The sequence below is a fragment of the Poecile atricapillus genome, chromosome 2 (assembly GCF_030490865.1).
Source record: "Poecile atricapillus isolate bPoeAtr1 chromosome 2, bPoeAtr1.hap1, whole genome shotgun sequence".
In the NCBI taxonomy this organism is placed as follows: Eukaryota; Metazoa; Chordata; class Aves; order Passeriformes; family Paridae; genus Poecile; species Poecile atricapillus.
The window spans coordinates 9,597,642-9,615,509 of record NC_081250.1 but is presented as its reverse complement, the minus strand read 5'-3'; the positions used below and the strand labels follow the sequence as shown (position 1 = coordinate 9,615,509).

Here is a 17,868-nt window from a genome sequence, read left to right as displayed (position 1 = left end):
TTAGTTTTCACAACATCTGGCACACATTATATAACACATTTTCTTCTGCCTGTTAAAAGCAGATAATATTTATTTACCTGCCTGTCACCAGGGCTTTGAAGAGTCTCATGGAAACCAAAGGAATAAATGAGCCCTGGAGGGGAATTGATACTTTGCAGACACCACAGTCCAGAAACAGCCTCTAACTCTAGGTTTTTAAACAGTGTCTTGCCTCTCACTGGAACAGTTTTCTAATGCTCTCTCCCTGAACATCTGTTGATGGCCACTTTCATAGCCAGAATCCAGGTCCAGGCAGAACTCCCCTGTTGCAAATGGCCAGCCTGATGTTCTTAAAATTTGCACGCTACTGTGGGACCCGTTAAGTTTCACACTGGTGGTTTTATTGTGCCATCAGTGCCACCTCAGTTGACTGAATGGCAACAGTCATAAAAGGGGAAGAAAAACATTTTATCTTCTGTTGCCTGTGTTTCCTTCTGCTGAGCTGAGGAGATATAAAAGAGCCCTTGGAGTATCAGAATTGAAAAGGTCTCAGCTGGAAATGGTTGACAGCACTGCCTCCAACAGAACAGGAGAACAGGAAATAAAATGGGACCAAAAAGTCCACTGTTCAGGAATAGCATATACAGAGTTAAGCTTGAACTGGGTCACATAACAGGATTTTTTTTTTTTCCCTTTCTCATTATTTTTTTCTGGCTTTGAATGATTTCTTTAAAAATGAGACCTCTTCAGTTAGTCATCATAAATTAGTCATCCTCTAGTGTTTGAGGTATTGGCCCCAAGTGAACTAACCTGCTGTAGTAAAGTATAATTCAGCTCCTGTGCAGCCTTTCTTTGTGAACAGGGCAAATGAGCTTGGATGTGGTCTCTGTTTCTTTGTGCTTGGGTTCCAGCTGCTGTGACTGGTTATGGAGGGCTCCTGCGTGGCTGTTCTCTATTAGGACCTCGCTGCAGAAAGGAGCCTGCTGGTGCTGTGCTTACATCTCTCTGACTGCAGGAAACATCCAGATCCTATCTAGCCATATTTATCTGCATGAAGCTGCAGAAGCTTAAAGTCATCCCACGGTGTTTTAGCATATGTTGAAAAATGAAATACTGTCAAACTCCTACAGTACTTGAAATAGACTTGAAATAGCCTTACAGTTTTGCTCCTTTACACTTTTTCTGTAGGGATCATTCAGGGATTCAGATGCAGTGGGGCACAGAAATAGAGAATGAATCTCTCACTTGTCGAAATGAAAATTAACCTTCTGAACTCAGATGGCTTTAGATAACTAGCATCCCCAGTTTCATGCCAGCTTTCTGTGTGGCACAGAAAGTGCAGAATGAATAATTCAATAAGTGATATCCAAGTTTATAATTTTAAAAGAGAAATATCTGTAAATTTTCTATTAATGAGATCTTTGTCATTTTTTAAGCCTGACTGCTACCAGCATAGATGATGGTCTAAAAACACGTTGTTGTTCATACCTGTTCAGTGTGGCCAGCAAGGAAATTTCATGTTCTCATCAGCAGTATAAATCTGCAAAATAACATTCTTGGTGCCAGTTGCAACAAGTAGAAGTTTGACATTAATATCAAGGTGACTGAATTCCATTGCTCTACATATGGTTAAAACAACTTTATAGATTGGAGAAATATTGAACATCAGTGCCTTATCATACACAATTATGAAGCCATCCATCCTGATTTGAGCAGGTGGGTGCTATCCTGCTTGAATTTCACAGTTTAATTACTTTTCTTTATGTGTGTATTTGTGTGTTTGTGTGTGTGCTTGATGACAGCCTTCTTCACAAATGGTTTTTACCCCATGATTTTACAATGACTTAGTGGTGATTCAAGAAAGACTGAAATGTTAATTTCCTTTGTTCTCCTGTTCTTTAAGAGGCCAGCATAGGTAGGGTAAACACCATTAAAATAATTTTGGTTCTAATACTGACTGCACAAGTATAGAATGAGATTTTACCTTCTCATTGAGTTGAAAGGAGAAAAACACCCTAGCTAAGGTTTATAAATCATCACCTTTCTTCCACAGATGATCATTTTTATGTGGCAGATGATTTTTTCTGGAATCAAGAATCTTACTGCTTCCTGATGTGTTATTTTTTATTTTTCTAAACTGCCTTTAAATACTGTTTAGATATAGCTATCACAGATAACAAAAATGTATAATCCCAAATGCCTAAGCTAGAGGTAAACTTGAGAAATGTTCTGGATTTTTTCATGTGTGCAATGATTATTTGAAATGTCTTGTCTGTATCCAGGATGATTTTTAGGCTGCAGCTGTCCTGCTGAATATTCATTATGAAATGCTTGTATTTAAAAATAAACCCATTAGTTTTGTTTTTATCACACAAACTTGTCTTTCAGTATGTTCCTGTGACCTGGCATGGTGACTGTATCTCTGAGCCTTAGGTCTCCATGGAAAATCTTCATATTTTAGATTTATTTTTTTGTAAAAATATCCAACAATATGGAGATAATGTCAAGTGTTTTTAGGAATGGATCCTAAATATATAATGCAAAGTTATTTAGCCAATTTCTACCTTCTCCTTTAAAAGGCCATGTGGGGCTACTCTCTCTTGTCCTAGGCCCCCGTCTCTACCAGCATACTTCCAGGATAAACTGTGTACTTTCCAGCCTGGAGTCATTTCTGATTCACAGAGTTGCTCATTTAATAACAGAAGGCATTCTGTGTGACTAGGACAAAGTATAGGGAAAGGGAAGCATATTTTTCATTTTTCAAGTAGAAAGAAAGGTTAATTCACTTTTATATTCCTAATTTAGTTGAGGAACAGCATCTCTTCTATAATGCAGCAGAAGCATTTTCCCAGACTGCTTTAATTCCTGTTCCTGTCCTGAACATTTAGGATCCAAACTTCTTATTTCAAAAATCAGCGAAGGCCTGTCAGTGCCTATACCAGGAACAAGATACTCCCTTGGTGACTGCTCCACTCTGTATTGTGGAAATATGACCACCTGCAACAGTGGAAAACGAGGCACAGAGGGGCAGGCAAGCCAAGGTTACAATGCTGACAGAACTAGTGCCAGGCAGAAACACTCAGCAAACCTTGAAACCTCACAAAGTAGTTCAATAAAATGTACAGGGCCTCCTTTTTTTAGTTCTTTCTTCCTTTTGAGTCCTAATATAGTCTGAATCTGTATTTTTCAAAGGTGTTCAAATGATTGAATCTTGAAAAAATTACTAGTTTTGAAGAGGTAGACTTTTGGTTTTCTGACATTTTAAGGAACACAGTAGAGAGGTCTCATCTCAGGTAGCTATAGTACTTAGACAGTTGATATTTATTTTTAAGATCACTAAGAGAAACCTGCAAAATCAGTTGAAGAAAATAATAATTTTATGGCATGGCTCACTCTAGATTATTTTAGAAAAGAAGTCTGGGTTCAGTTGCCTGACAAAGAGCACCTTGAGTTGTTTCAGATGCTATGGGTAATCTGCCTGATGTCCCTGATGCTCCAGGAAGGACTAAATCTATCTCTCAGTGCTGTGTGGGTACCTTAGTCTGTGGTATCTCAGATGGCAGTAGAAGACAATGTTTTGGCAACAAATTTCAACCCCATTTTATTACAATAATAACAATTACGGTAATAATGAATATGTTTTTAATACTTGTATCATAGAGACATGTTTAATATATTTGTATCCATGCAGGTATAATAGATATATATATACTTGTAGTTTGCAAAGACAAACACTGATAGTGAGTTTTGCAGAGTGCTTGGCACTGGCTGAAGGTGGAAGAACTGAGGTGCAGCAGTTAGTGAGATTAGCAATCCTCTTTGATCTGTAATTGCAGCTGTGTGATTCGTGCCTTTGTGTGCCTTGCCTCCTGCTGGGGCAGGCACTGCACACTCAGGAGCTTTGCAAGTGAAAACATAATGTACTTTATTATTCTCACAGAAAGGGAAAGGAGAAACCAAGCAAAAAATAACAAGAAACAAAAGCACAGTACTTTTAGCTTCCCTTCATCATAAAGAAAAAAAGAACACAGGAGGAAAATAGCTTCCATATTTTTAGGCATTTGTGAGTCACTCTAAATCTCTTAGGATATTTTAGTAAAAATTATATTAAAAAAGCTTCTATGAAGTAATGAAGTCATAAGTTTTTCTGTGTGACATATTTCAGAAGCTTTTTTAATGTTTCTTTTTAACTTCTTCAGGGTAAAGAATCAGTTATCCATCTGGGAACGCAAATGTTGTGAAGTGAGTTATGTGGATTGTAAGAGGAAAAAAGGCTGGGTAATCTTTTCTAAGGTTGGCTGTAGCATTCTGTAGTTCTACCTTAGAGTATCAGTAGTAGCAATAAAGGTGTTCACATATCTGGGGAAGTAGGGGCTGGTGTCCATGTATCCATGGCCTAAGGTCACTGTCCTGCCCATAAGGACTTTATTGGTAACTGTAGGGTCTGGGCTTAGCAAGTGTGGTTGGTGGAGATAGAGAATGGGTTAGAAAAAGTCATGGTGTTGTCAAAAAATGACACGGGAATTGCATCCTTAGAGAAGGTTTTACCTACAGTGCAGCTAAAGGCTTGGAAGATCTGGAATGATTAAAGGCTCCAGTACCGTGGTATCGTTTGAAAACGTGCATACACTTTCATATCCATTATGGAATTAAAGCATTACAACTAAAAGCAGCACTAACTGAGCAGTAATTAACTTATATGTGTTCTACCTTTAACCCAGAATGACATAAATTGTGTGTTATTACATCATCAGATGTCAATGGGCACAGCTGCTGAGTGTAAGGAAAGTGAGGATTTTCTGGGAGGTAGGGAGGATGCAGGAGTGTCCACATACCGTCAGCCATGAGCAGCTCTCTCCCCCTTCCTCACAGTTGCTCCCTGTCCTCATATGCTGTTTAAACTGGGGAGCTGAATAGGTGGTTTACTCTGATGTAAGACTCCAGCAGATTTGGGCCATTTGAGGAATGTTTTTTCATTGAACCTACATGTTAACTTAATGTTTTTAGTTATGTAAAATTGCTAAAAATTATTATGGCAATTACTCAAGAAATGGCACAAAAGGTTTTTTTGATTTTGTTGTTCCGCCATCACATGAATAGCTAAAGGCAAGTTGAATTGATAGCCAAAACGTCTTAGCTGTAAAAATCCCAAGTGTCTCCTGAACCAAATTTTAGCCAAGAGTCTGCCAGTGAATGTTTTCCAATAGCAGAGTAACAATATGCTCATAATCCATGAGCAGCATTTTCCCCCCATTTACCCCCTCTGTAAAAATGTTCCAGGAAGTTATACAAAAGGAAGAGAACTGTAGATACAGAGATTCTTGTTCTGGTCCAACTGCCTGCAGGAAACCGAAGCCACCTTCTCAAAACAGGACAGTGCTTGATGTGAATCTGATAGTTAAGTTTAATTTTGAATAAAGCTAAATGAAGTAGCTGAGTATTGCTTCATTGTACAGAGTAGTGTGTAATAACAGATCACATTTTGCTTTTTTGACATACCATTAATGAAACAATTTCAGATCTTTCAGGCATTCTTGTCAAAGTCCCATGTTGGCTTGAAAGAATATTTCAAATGAGGTTGCACAGTAAAAAAAATAATTAATTTAGTCATCTGGGCAAAATTTTAATATATATTCTTGTGCCTTTACTTCTGCTGCATGATATATAGGTTATAGAATAAAGAATAAAGGTCACAAGGCTTTGGATTTTTAGGTTGATTTATTTGTTGCTTTTTTTGGTGTGTGTTTTTTTACGGCATTATAATTAAGATTTTTTGTAAATACTGCATTGATGTAGAAAGCATTGCATACACATCGTTCCTTGCTTTCTGCAGGGTATTGGATTCAGAAATAACACAAAATTAGATTTGTAATATATTCATCAAATAGAAAGTCTCCAAGTATAGTTTTAAAAATTATGTTTTAATGTTTTGGCTGAAGTTCAAATCCTGAAGGAAAAAAATATTTTTTTTGAATAATACTGGTTCATTAGAATAATTTAAGAATTTTTAAGAGGGCTCCCATATGAGGTGCCAGACTGATTCTAAACCTTGCTGAATATCATGTCTCACAGAATTATGCAAATGCTGGTCAACTGCAGACTGAAAACTCATGTGTGGAACTTCATGAAATATTAACATCAAGCATTTTTTGGAAGAAAAAAATAAAATCCAGTCTTTAATTAATGAATATTTGGAATCAACTTGCAAAACTATCAATGGGATTATTGTAAAACAGCTTCTGTTCTCAGGATGCCTCCAAGAAATGAGAGTCCACTTCTTCTAAATTCTCAGAAATCCCAAGACAGCATCCTGTAAAATAAGATTCTAGCAGGGAAATGCAGGGAAATGTTTTTATCTCTGCCACTGGCTTATCTCTTTACCTTGGACTTTTTATCACTTTTAACACATCATGCATTACAGACATTTCTGTGGAGGTAATTCTCCTGTTCTTTCTTTCTCAGGCCCTCTTATTTCCTCCCATTTCCTCTTGTACATTTCTCTTCTTCAGGTGTTGCAGTGAAGTGTTCACTATTACCTCTGTTCTCCCTCCAGTATTTTCTTCTGAATTTGTACCTTTTACTGTTTCAAATTTTCTAAGTTTCCTCAACCTCTTTGATTCTCTATATTTCCATACTGGAAAAACAAAACAAAACAAAACAAAAAATCCCCTCTGAAGTAAATGTTGGTAATTCCTTTATGAATTAATAGGTCTCATTCTTTTTTTCATTGTGTATGCTCAAGGCTAATCTCCAGGGAGAGGCTGGATTCAGCAGACAGAACCAGCTCTGGAGTTCAGAAGAGTTTGGTGGAGCAGTGGAGGAAGCTGGGAGGAAGTTCTTGATTAGTGAATAGTGATGTGAAAATCCTCATTCCTTTCTCTTTTCCATTATGTGCCTCCTACCTGGGAGCTCTCAGTAGCAAAGAATATCCAGGAGAGAATAGGGAATAAGCACAGAAGAGTCTGTAATAGGGAAATAAAGTTTACAAAGGAAAACCAGCAAAGACAAAAAACTTACACAGAAAAAATTAGGCATTTGGACCCTAATTCCTTGCTCAGATATTTCAACTCCATCAAAATCAACAGGCGTTGGATGCTAAGTTAATGAGAGCTGGTGTCTCTATGGCTACAGTGTAGCAAAGGCTTTTGTCTACTCTTAATGGGGAAAAGCACCTGTATAAACTCCTGACAGCATCCAGCCTTCAGATTTTTTTTCCTTCTTAAATTAATTTTCTTAAGTACAGTTTCTCCTTGGTGTTTAAAGCAGTGTAGCAGATGAACTAGAATCTGAGAGGTTTAATCTTCTAATGATCTTTTAATTCTTTTCCAGATGGAGAAAAATAGTCTTATGTGTACGTTTTAGGAAGGAAACAGAAGATGAATTCTGGTGCTACTCAGCATGCACAGTATTTGTCATATTTCAGAATCATCTCCAATTTTCTTGGCTTCCTCCCCGAATTGCTTTAATCATTAGGCTTTTTCTTAACTACATCTCCGATGTGTGTCATTATTGTGGCTGCCTCTCAACAACTAGCCTAGGGAAAAAAACATCTCACTGGTCTCACAGAGTAGGCAGAGCTGCTTCACAGACACAACAGCAGGATGTATTCTAGGACAGCTGGCTCTACTGCCAGCCTCAGAAACATCAGGGTGAGTCAGGAGTAATTAGAGCTCAATTACTGGTCAAAATCAGAACCATTCACTCTCGTTCTTTCAAATAGATGTAATTTTACAAAAGTAAGTAGAAGCAGATCATTTTACTCTGTGATAAATTTAAGCATCTGTCTTAAATGAGTTTTGAATCAATGCAGAATAGATTTAATTCTTTATCAGCATAGCAAAGCATTGTCCTAATTCTGTCCCTTGTCATCGTGATGCCCATATAGGTGCAAACACTACAGCCCATAAGGACTTGAACAAAGCCACAAGGTGCTGCACATGGATTGTTTGTCAAGAGATAATTTGTATTGATAGGGGCAGCTGAGTTCTTGATAGCTTTTAAAAAATATTGAGTAGATAAACACTTTTGCAATTCTTTGATTTATTTTTCTTTTCTGTGGAACGGGAAAAGTTTTGGGCATCTTAGTAAGAACTGTTAAGTTTGATGTGGTACCAATATCCTTGTGTGACCTGTTTCTCATAACTCTGTCCCATCCTGGAGGATGCTGTGGCTTCATTCGCAATTCAAATTCCCAGGGTAAATGGTAGAGATAAATCTTGATGTCACAGTCCATTGAATTTTACCTAATATTATTATTTTTCCCTCAAGAACTCCAAGAGACTATGACTTTCTTCATTGACTTTCATTATGTTTCTCCAGTACATGAATAATTAATGTGGATTACTCTGGACTGTTTAAACTCTTTATTAAAGAAATTACCAAGTGTATATAATAGTGTCTCTTCCATCAGATGAACACAGGTCATTTCAACACTAAATTAACATTATAATGTGAATCAGAAGTGCATGATAAAGGCAGGAAGCTGTTTTTCCAAACAGAAATTTTTACTGTTTTCTACATCCATCAGACCTCCATATGGATATGCAGAAATAGACAGATTTAGCCCAGTGTTTGGGTCCTGCCTTCCTTTTTGGAGCTCTTCTGTAACTGTAGCTCCCACACCCATGGGTGCTGTTGTCCAGATTAGGATTACTTCTTTGCAATAAATGACTCTGAACTAGCCCTTTGCACTTCAGATTTCTCAGAGTTATATATTTCTTTTTTCCTTCCAAGCTGTTTTTGCCAAGTCCACATGGCACTTTATTCAGCTAAAATTAACTATGAAGTAGAGATGAAGCAAAGCGGAGAGGGATTTTTTAAAAAGTCTGAGGAGGGAAAACAGAGGGGACCCTATATGACAGGCACTTGGTCATACTGCAGTTCTTGGTACAGACATCATTGGCTGAAAGATGCTGTACTGTTTTCTAAGTAAAACAGAACAGAAAAGCCAATAATAGCAATAAAACCTCTGCAAAAAATGGTTTCTGCCTTTGAAGTCTGCTTAAGATATTGCTGTGAGAGGAGTATTACACCTAAATATTGGGTAATTGCTTAGTTTTAGTGGCAATATAAGTGGATAAGAATTGCTGTAAATTCCAGTTATGTTTTTAAACACCAAGGAGATACTCATTAAGAATGTCTGCCAAATAATGAAAATAACATTTTGGTACTTGTTAGAGGGAAATGATAAACATGTCTCTTTTCCTTCCTTTGATTATGGAAATAATGGGAGTTTTCTCAAAACAGGAGGCAAAACTTTAAAGAACCATTTAAAAAAACCCTCTCTGTCACTGAATCCAGCTCTTGAAGACTGAGTGGTTTCAGAGAATAGGACATAAGTTTCTTAACCATGTAAGTGATTTGGATATTTTACCTAGAAGAGTTATCTTCCAAAACACATAACTCCCAGACAGAGTTCCTGTTTCCTCTAGCTAATGGTTCATTATTTCTATGACCCAGCTTGTCTTAACCCTCACTGTGGAAGACACCTAGAATTATGTTATAATTAGGATTTATAATTCACTCCTGTACTGCAATTTTGTAAAACAAGTATGCTGGAATAGACTGGCAGTTAGTGATGGGCGAAATGAGGTTGACAGATATAATGATGGCAGCAGTTCTTTCACAGAATAAATATCACAGAGGCCTCTGCAGTGCAATGCTTTGCTGGCTCGTGTGCAATGATATTGAGGAAGGCATTGCTGGTAATGGCATACTTCAATGCTTCAATATTATATCTTTTGGCTATGGATAATACCAGAAGGTTTTGCTCACAACAGATTTTGTGGGCAAGGATATTGAACAGGCCATGGCAGGTAAAAAAATCAGGCTGCTTGCTGATGTATTTAAACAGTGAAGTAGACTCAAAGGTGTTCAGCCTTCAAAATCTCTGCCAGGCACAAGAGAAAGTTTTGCTCAGTTGCAGTTGGGATTTTAGTGGGTGTTGGGTGATGTCAGTTTGTGCCCAGTAAGGAATTTAATTTTAGCAACTGGTGACCAGAAGGTATTGAATGGCAGTTCCTAAAGCCCTGCTCTGACCTTCATGACACTTTGTCTACAGTTTGTGAGTACTCCAATGAACAGTTTGTAATTTTGAAGGAAAAAATCCTACATTTTATATTGTAAAGATGCTGGTTTTTTCCCAATGTGGGACACCAAAATGACAAAAATATTTTGTTTGGGGCTGTGTCACTTGAGTAAATCACATTTGAGCCCTTCTGCCACAATTAAAGGTAAAAGATTTCAGTCGTGATCCTAAGAGGTAATATTTGCAATGTTTTAAAATTATCTTCTATTTATTCTCCAATAATGGATTCATCTCCTATTTTTTAAATATGAATACAGAGCATGTTGGTGTTCAGTATAACTAAATATTAGTGGAGCTACTTGTTTGGCAGATTATATCTGTGCTCCCCATTTTCCTTTCAGTGAATGATGGTCTTGCTAAAGAAACAGAGTTAGACAATGTAGCAGTGAGAGAATTGTAATTTTTCAGAGGAGATAATGCAAGTTCTTTTAATGTTTACTGTGAAAAAATGACAAAACGGCACATCAAATAGCATATGAGCCCCATTCTGAGCCCTGGGCAAATGCAAATGCTGTTCTAAAGCTTTCTTCGTGATGGACTTTCAGTGTCTCTTCTCTTCATGACCTGTTATTACTGCTCACATCTTCAATTATTCTTAGTAGTGACCTTTTCTCAGTGCTCCCCAGAAGAAAAGCCCTACATCATTGCAATCATGGCATTAGTAATCAGATAAGCTAATAGTATTCTCACCACAAAGCAATTATTTTCTTTAGTGGTGAGCATGCTCAGACTACTTACATGCAAAGGAAAAGATCTATTTTTTCCCTAAATGCAGAAAGGAAAAAGTACAGATTTACATAGTGAAAAATAATAATATACACCACAGCATTCCCATGCTATGCTATTTCATGCACCAATCCATACGTGTTGAATGGTGAGTGATATAAAGAAGGTAACTGAAGTACTGCTATGTAATGTCATTGAGGCTTCAGGGGCAAATCTTGGCTGTAAGTTCAGTACTGAAATTTGCCCTAAATGAATGAAAACTCTATTCTGTGATGAATTATTCTGGCTAGAGTCATATTTCAACATACAAATCAGTGTGTATGAAAAATGATTGAAAGAAAGGGTAAATCTGAGATGAGGAAGTGTTAGCACCATATGGTAACACTTATGGGAAACCTTTCCTTACATTGGAAACTTTTCATGTAAAAGGTTGCACAGTTCTGCAGTTAACCACTGCAGGGATTTCTTTTGTCACCTTTATGACTGTTAATTTGGATTAGAGTAAAGCCTGGATTCTTCACCAGGGATGAGTGCTCCTTTGTATGAAGCTTTGTACATGCACATAATTAAAAAATAAAGGACAAAACTCTTCTCTCAAGAGTTTGCTGTATTTCAAAAACAGCAGGCCCATACTACATTCAGAAAACATAAAAGGTGGAGTAAAGAAAGATCAAAGCTCAGTACATTTTATGCTGTCATATGTTTTCCTCACTTTTCCTCTTGGGAGAATGACCCCCTTTCAGATTATGTGCCACTTCAATATTATTCTTGACCACATTGATTTACTGTTCTTTCATCACTTCACTATTATCCAAGCAGTTGTTGATAAACCACCACAGGTTCTGAAGGCTTGATAAAATACCTTTTTCAGTGTAGAACATTCTGGATATCCTGAGAACCTGGCGAAGACAAACCAGAATGTAACTGAAGATATTCTTGCTCTGAAGAGCTCTGAACTGAGGCAGCACGAGAGAGCAAACTCCACCCTGCTTTTACCTCCTGTCTCTCTCTGTGCCGGTCACACCCCAGCAGGGAGAAAATGAGGAATGGCTGAATGTGTGGAAGGGGAGTGGAGTGGACATGGGTGGAGTGGAGTTCGAGCCCTTGCCAGGAATCAACAGCGATGGGTGAGAGCCGCTCACCTGCAGGAGAAGGGCAGCGCCCGGGAATGAACGGCGTGTGCCTGTCTGGGAGGGGCTGGAAGGGACATCCTGGAGGGGGAACGATGCTTCCTTGGAGAGTAGGAGTTAAAAAAAACTTCTGAGGAAGAGAATGGAACAGTTTGGAAAAGAAAAAAAAGAGGAAGGGAGAAAGGGGATGAGAATGAAAAATTTGAAAGGGAATATCCAGGGTTTTTATCAAAGTGAATGCCAAAATGAAACGAAAGTCAGGAAGGCAGTTGATCAATTGATTTTTCACAGCCAATTGATAAGTTTTGAGTAATACATATATATACTTACATTGCATGTGCACATACCTATGTAACTCCAGGGTTTGGGAAAATGAGATGAACTTTGCTTAAAGCCTGTGATCAGCTTAAAGTACATTTTCCCCAGACATTCTTGCAATTTTAGGTAATTCTAAACTTGTTAAGCACACATGTATGGCAGGCAGATGAGGATGTGTTGAATAGATCACAGCTTTAGCAGACTGAGCAAATTTATCTCTCACCTCTATTAGTGAGCAGAATATTTCTCTCTCAAACAGATGACTTCTCCCATCAATTTTCTGCAAGAAACCTTGTTTGATTTTTCCTACCAGTGTGTTCAGATTATCATTCATTATTGTTGGGCATCATCTTGGTTTTTTCAGTTAAGTCTATCCCAGTTGTGTGAGTTGGGTGCTTCTAAAATGTAGTTAATGGACCATATTTATTAATCCTACCATAGGAGAATAAACATGTGTCTCCCTATTAAGAGTCCTCCACAGCTGGGGCTAAAGACCCAAGGAGGAATTGACCTGCCCAGGTGTTCCCTTGTTTCTTACCCTCACCAGCAGTCATGAGCTCACCCTTCAAGGTCTCCTGAGCTTATCCTGCAGCCAAATGTGAAATAAACAGGTAAATGTGGGGTGCACTTCCATTCTGGACTATTAAAATATTAAAGATTGTTGGCATGTTTTGATGAAGGGAACATATACTGGCTAAAATGTTGTGATGGGGAGGGGTTGTTAAGGTCTGCAGATGTGAGGAGATTTTAAGTTCTTCCATGAATGTTGTAGTAAGAGAGTGAAAAGAAAAGGTAGGGAACGCTCAACAATACAAAAGATTTAAAAGGTTTGTATTTTCCCAGTTTCTGAAGAAATGTAGCTGTTCTTGCCTGTTTGGTTTTTTGTTTTGATGATAATAAGACAATTTTTGATAAACAGGGTCTATGACCTACTTTTTAATTTAAACTTAGAAAAATGATTACAGGATTTATGGCATTTTTGGAGAGATGTTTAGTTTAGGATCATCATGAGTTGGTTAACAGGGGCAAAGGACAGAGAAATAAACATAATCTATTTGAAACATCAGCCATTCTCAAATTTGTAAAATATATTTTCCTGATAAGTGAATTTTTACAGTTTTTTCTAGATGAAGTTCAAGTGATTTAATCTGCTGCCTTGACTGTCAGTCTGACTTCAGAGGCTCCTCTTATAAGTTGAAACAAACAATATGTTCCTGTGCAATTTAAGCTTTCCTGATTTTACTTTAGGCAAGCAGAACTGTTGTATGATGAAGAGAAGGAAATAGTTTAATTAGTGTAGTATGACAAGAATAAGTTGAAAAAAAGAAATTTAAACTTTTAGGACCTGTACTTGCAGCAGTATTTTGTGATTACGTTTTAGTGCCTTTCTGAGAAACAGCACTGGAAATATAGAGGGGGAGGAAAGGGAGGCAGAAGAATTTTCAAGGCCCTATGGAATCTCTTTTTATGGCTATTTAATAGTGCACCATGTACATGTACATACATTATATACAATACATTGCACTGTTTTGTCACTACTGACATGTGGAGACCATGCAAGTATTAGTAAAGAGCTCAATTTGAGTGCAAGTTAGGTAAGAAAACTTTAAATTCTGCATTTAGCGAGGCAAGGTATGCTGGATAATTATATGGAGACTTTGTTATTTCAGGGCTGCTGTGTGAAGTGAGATTGGGGCTTTAGGTTTGGTGTTTGAAAGTATTGTATCAACAGTTTATGTGTACTGGGAGATTACTTGTGGTAGGGAGATTTTTTTTGACAGAAAATGCAATATAATTTTGTTCCCATAAGGCATGAACTGAATATATAAATTAAATATATTTTGGAGATGATACCACTTCACTCTTCAGAGTTGACTTATTACCACCATTACTAATGGTAGGTAGATGATATTTAGAATGAAATATGATGCTTCTTAATGTTCCAGAAAATAGCAGGAGATAAATTAGTAACTAAATTAGCATATTGACTGGTTGGGTAAAATATGCATAACAATCAACTCTAGCAATAAATAACTTGAAGCAAAATATTTTTCAAGGCATTTTGAAAGTCCTTGTCTATTTCAGAGTAATCCCACATGGATATAGTTTACTATGCATTGACTTTATTAATTTGCTCTCCAAGACATGGGTTTCCAAGTCTAATTGCATCAGATTCCTTGCTGCATCGAATAAACAACAATTATTAGAAGTGAAACTAATCTTGATAATGCCAGTTTTCTTTTGGGCTTTTCATGGAAAATATATTAGTTAATAAAGCAAAATCAGAGTTCTGTATAGAGTTAGTTTGGCTGTTGATTTCTTTGTACCTAAGCAGACTCATTTTGTTCATTTGGTATCTGTATTTTTCTGCTTCTGAGAATATCAGTATATTATAGGATGGCCTGCCTGTGGCAGGTGGCTACAGACAGCAGGTGGTTGTAATTCCAGCTCCCAGGTGCTTCAGAATCACTAGAGTCTAGGTGAACCAGTCACTGTTTTAACGTGCCACGCCACTAGAAATATTCCTGGCTGAAACTTCTCATCTGACATCTTTTGGATCCACAGCACTGCAGGATAGGAGGTAACTATGAAACTGCCTGTCTTCCCTCCATCAAAGGACAAATTCAGCAGCATTTTGCCTGAAACAGGTATTTCAGGCTTCTGGTTTAATTCCTTAGTAGTATCTCAGCAAGAAAAGGAACTCTGATTCTTCCTAGCTATGAGGCCTGTTTTTAGAAGGGATAACTTCAGATTTCTGGAAACAGAAGCACTGAAGCATACCTTTCCATATCTTGTTTATATTGGTGCTTGAAGTCTTTATTATTTTTTTCTGCAAGAATGCCTTTCTAAATTGGTCATTGTTATTCTTTTAATTAGACTCTTGTGCTGTGAGCTCTGTGTGGATGTGTTTTGGTCACTGCCTGTCATCATTCTTGTCTGATGTTTAAGAGTCAATGTACAGTTTAGGCATCCTCTTGCTTGGCTGGGTCAGTAGCAGGGCTGCAGTCAGGTATCTTCAGTGAGTTTCCAGAGACTGTTTCAGCTCAGATGGTTCTTGCAGCAGACTTGTCTGGAGCAAAATCATCCACATATCAAGAATATGTTACAAACCACAGTTTGTGCACTGTGTAGGCACATGCCATTCTGCCATACTCTGTGTGAAAAGCTTTCCTGGTCTGAAACTTCCCTTTCAAAAGGTACCAAATACATATCCACAGATTACTGGGGCATGGGTAAAAGGATGGGAGAGCTGGAATAGTACTGTAGTGGTCTGCCCGGGGAGGTGCTGGAGTCACCATCCCTGGATGTGTTTAAAAAAAGACTGGATGTGGCACTTGGTGCTGTGGTCTAGGTGAGGTGTGAGGGCTGGGTTGGACTCAATGATCTTGGTGGTCTCTTCCTAACCAGTCATTGAATTCTGTCGAATTCTCTTTTATTCGTGTGCATATTGTAAATCTGCTTCAGGCATGTGGATATTGTAAATCTGCATAAGATTATGTGTATGTGATCTTTGCAGGCACTTGTGGGATGGACGTGAAGGACTCTGTTGGTTCTCCAACATGTCTTGAATTCACGTAGTTGCGCCTGCCTAGCTCAGACCTAGCATGTGCTACTTAATCCTGCTCAGAGACCCAGCATATGAGTTCAGGCTTAATGATGTGCTAATGTAGTTATCTGCTGAAAGGCTTTGCAGAAATTCTTAAGTCACTTTATCTCACCAAAACTTTTCTTTTAGCAAGATTAGGAGCCAGGTAATTCATGGTCAGATGATCTTGAGCCTTTCATTTCTTTCAATCGGGACATCTTGCAAAATCCACTGGATTCCCTGGTGAATGGAGGTGCTTTACTCTGTGCTTTCATGGAGACAGGCATGGCTGGGGAGAGAGGATTTGCTCATTTGTTTGGATCTGGTGTAGTTCCTGGCTGGTTTCTTGATGCAAAGTGTAAAAAAGTTCAATATTGTTTAGTATCTCTAACTCCGTGTGTCCATTTATAAGGAAGATATTTCCCAGGAAAATTAAAAGGCTTGATTGTGAAAATGTGTTCTTAAGGGCAATGTTTGTGTCCAACATACAGCTTTATTCCTCAGATTTTGTCCAGTACTAGCTCTTTAACTTTGTCAGAAAATAAAGAAACTACTGTCTGGGTTAACAAAGTGAGTGAGCCCTTTACAGTAGCAGGATATTTCACAGTGCTTTTGAACCTGATCCTTGTTGCTGTGCCCCAGTGTGGAGTGACCATTGCTGAGGCACATCTTGCCCACTTCCCTGCTGTTCTCACAAATATCAGCAGGCACTCATTTTGGTTGAGGATAAAGGCAATAGTCACTGTTGTCTTAATACCTGGTTGGGTGACACCAAGGGAACAGAACAGTTTGGTGATGAGGGAATAGAATACTTTATCCATGAAGATGTGTACAAGTGAAAGAGCTGGGATTGCCAGCCTGGATGAGGTTTCTAGGGTGAAGAGTGGAGCTTGTTCAGCAGGGGCTCAACAAGCAGCAACTTCGGGAACAAAATTCCTATTTTAAATGGAAAAAATCCAAGAATATTTTTCATGGACCAATACTGATTTGACAGCTGTCTTTGATGTATCAGGGTGTTGGTAGGGATGCTTGATTTGGAAACCTTTCTTCAAGGAGTTAGCACTCCTGAAGTTTTAGTCATGGTCTGTGGTTGCAGTTACTAAATCCAAGCTTAATCTGAGCAATTGATAGGCTGATTTATAGGCGTGTCTCATCGCAGTGGCAGTACTGTCAGGATGCTCTTGGTTTCTTGGTGTATATCCTTGTAGTGTATTGAAGCATTCCTGTGCTGTGGTATAATAATGTACTCAAAATTAAGAGAACATGAAGTCCCTCAAATTACTAAATGGGAGAGCATGGAAAAACTGAACCTTCCGTAGAGGAATAAGGGGAGGAAAAACATCAAAGGTTATTCTGGACATAGCCACTTAGTAGGATGTGCTGGCTAATCAGAGCTGTTCTGGACTTTCTCTACTGCCCAGTTTGAACTCCCAAGGCCAACCAAATGTCAGACTCTTGCAGAGCATTTAATAGGTCTTCAATATGCACTAATTATCCACAGTTTGAAACCTGTATTAATTTTTACCTTTCTTTTGTGTTTTCAGGCTGCCTGTTTGAGGATGACCTTTGCAAATCTTTTGAAGTCTGTGTAAATGGTAAGTCTTCCATGTTTTGTTTGCTGATTGGTCTGTCCTCCACTCTGTAATTCCTATATGTTTGATTCAATAAACCAAATACATATGTGAGTAAGAAGGAGGGGAAAAGTATCAGGGTATGAGTGTTCTGGTCAGCAGTTATTAAAAATATAATAGATTTAAAAATAAATAAATATTCTCTTAACCCTGAGAAAAACCATTTGCTTTTATGTGAAATAGATTTTAATTTAATTAAGCACACTGAAATATGCTAACATTTAATTAGTCTTAATATGGGTGAAAATAACTGTTTTGTTACCTTCAGTTTGTTCCTCTTTGTAGAGGATGATGTTGAGTAATTATCTGTCTCTTCTTCTTCAAAAGATTGTTGTTTTTTATAATAATAAAGAAGATCTCAAAGGAACACTGCAGTTGTTGATTATACTGCTTCCTTTTTTTTTTTGTGAT

At 37.9% G+C, this 17,868-nt stretch overlaps 1 protein-coding gene across 1 annotated transcript in view; it reads left to right on the top strand.

The window, feature by feature from the left end:
- Positions 1–17,868, top strand: part of PTPRN2 (protein tyrosine phosphatase receptor type N2) — a 635,317-nt gene that overhangs the window by 48,859 nt on the left and 568,590 nt on the right. Inside the window, exon 2 of the mRNA XM_058833496.1 lies at positions 17,371–17,421. Coding sequence (XP_058689479.1) covers positions 17,371–17,421 — 51 coding nt within the window. The remainder of the gene's footprint in view (positions 1–17,370; positions 17,422–17,868) is intronic.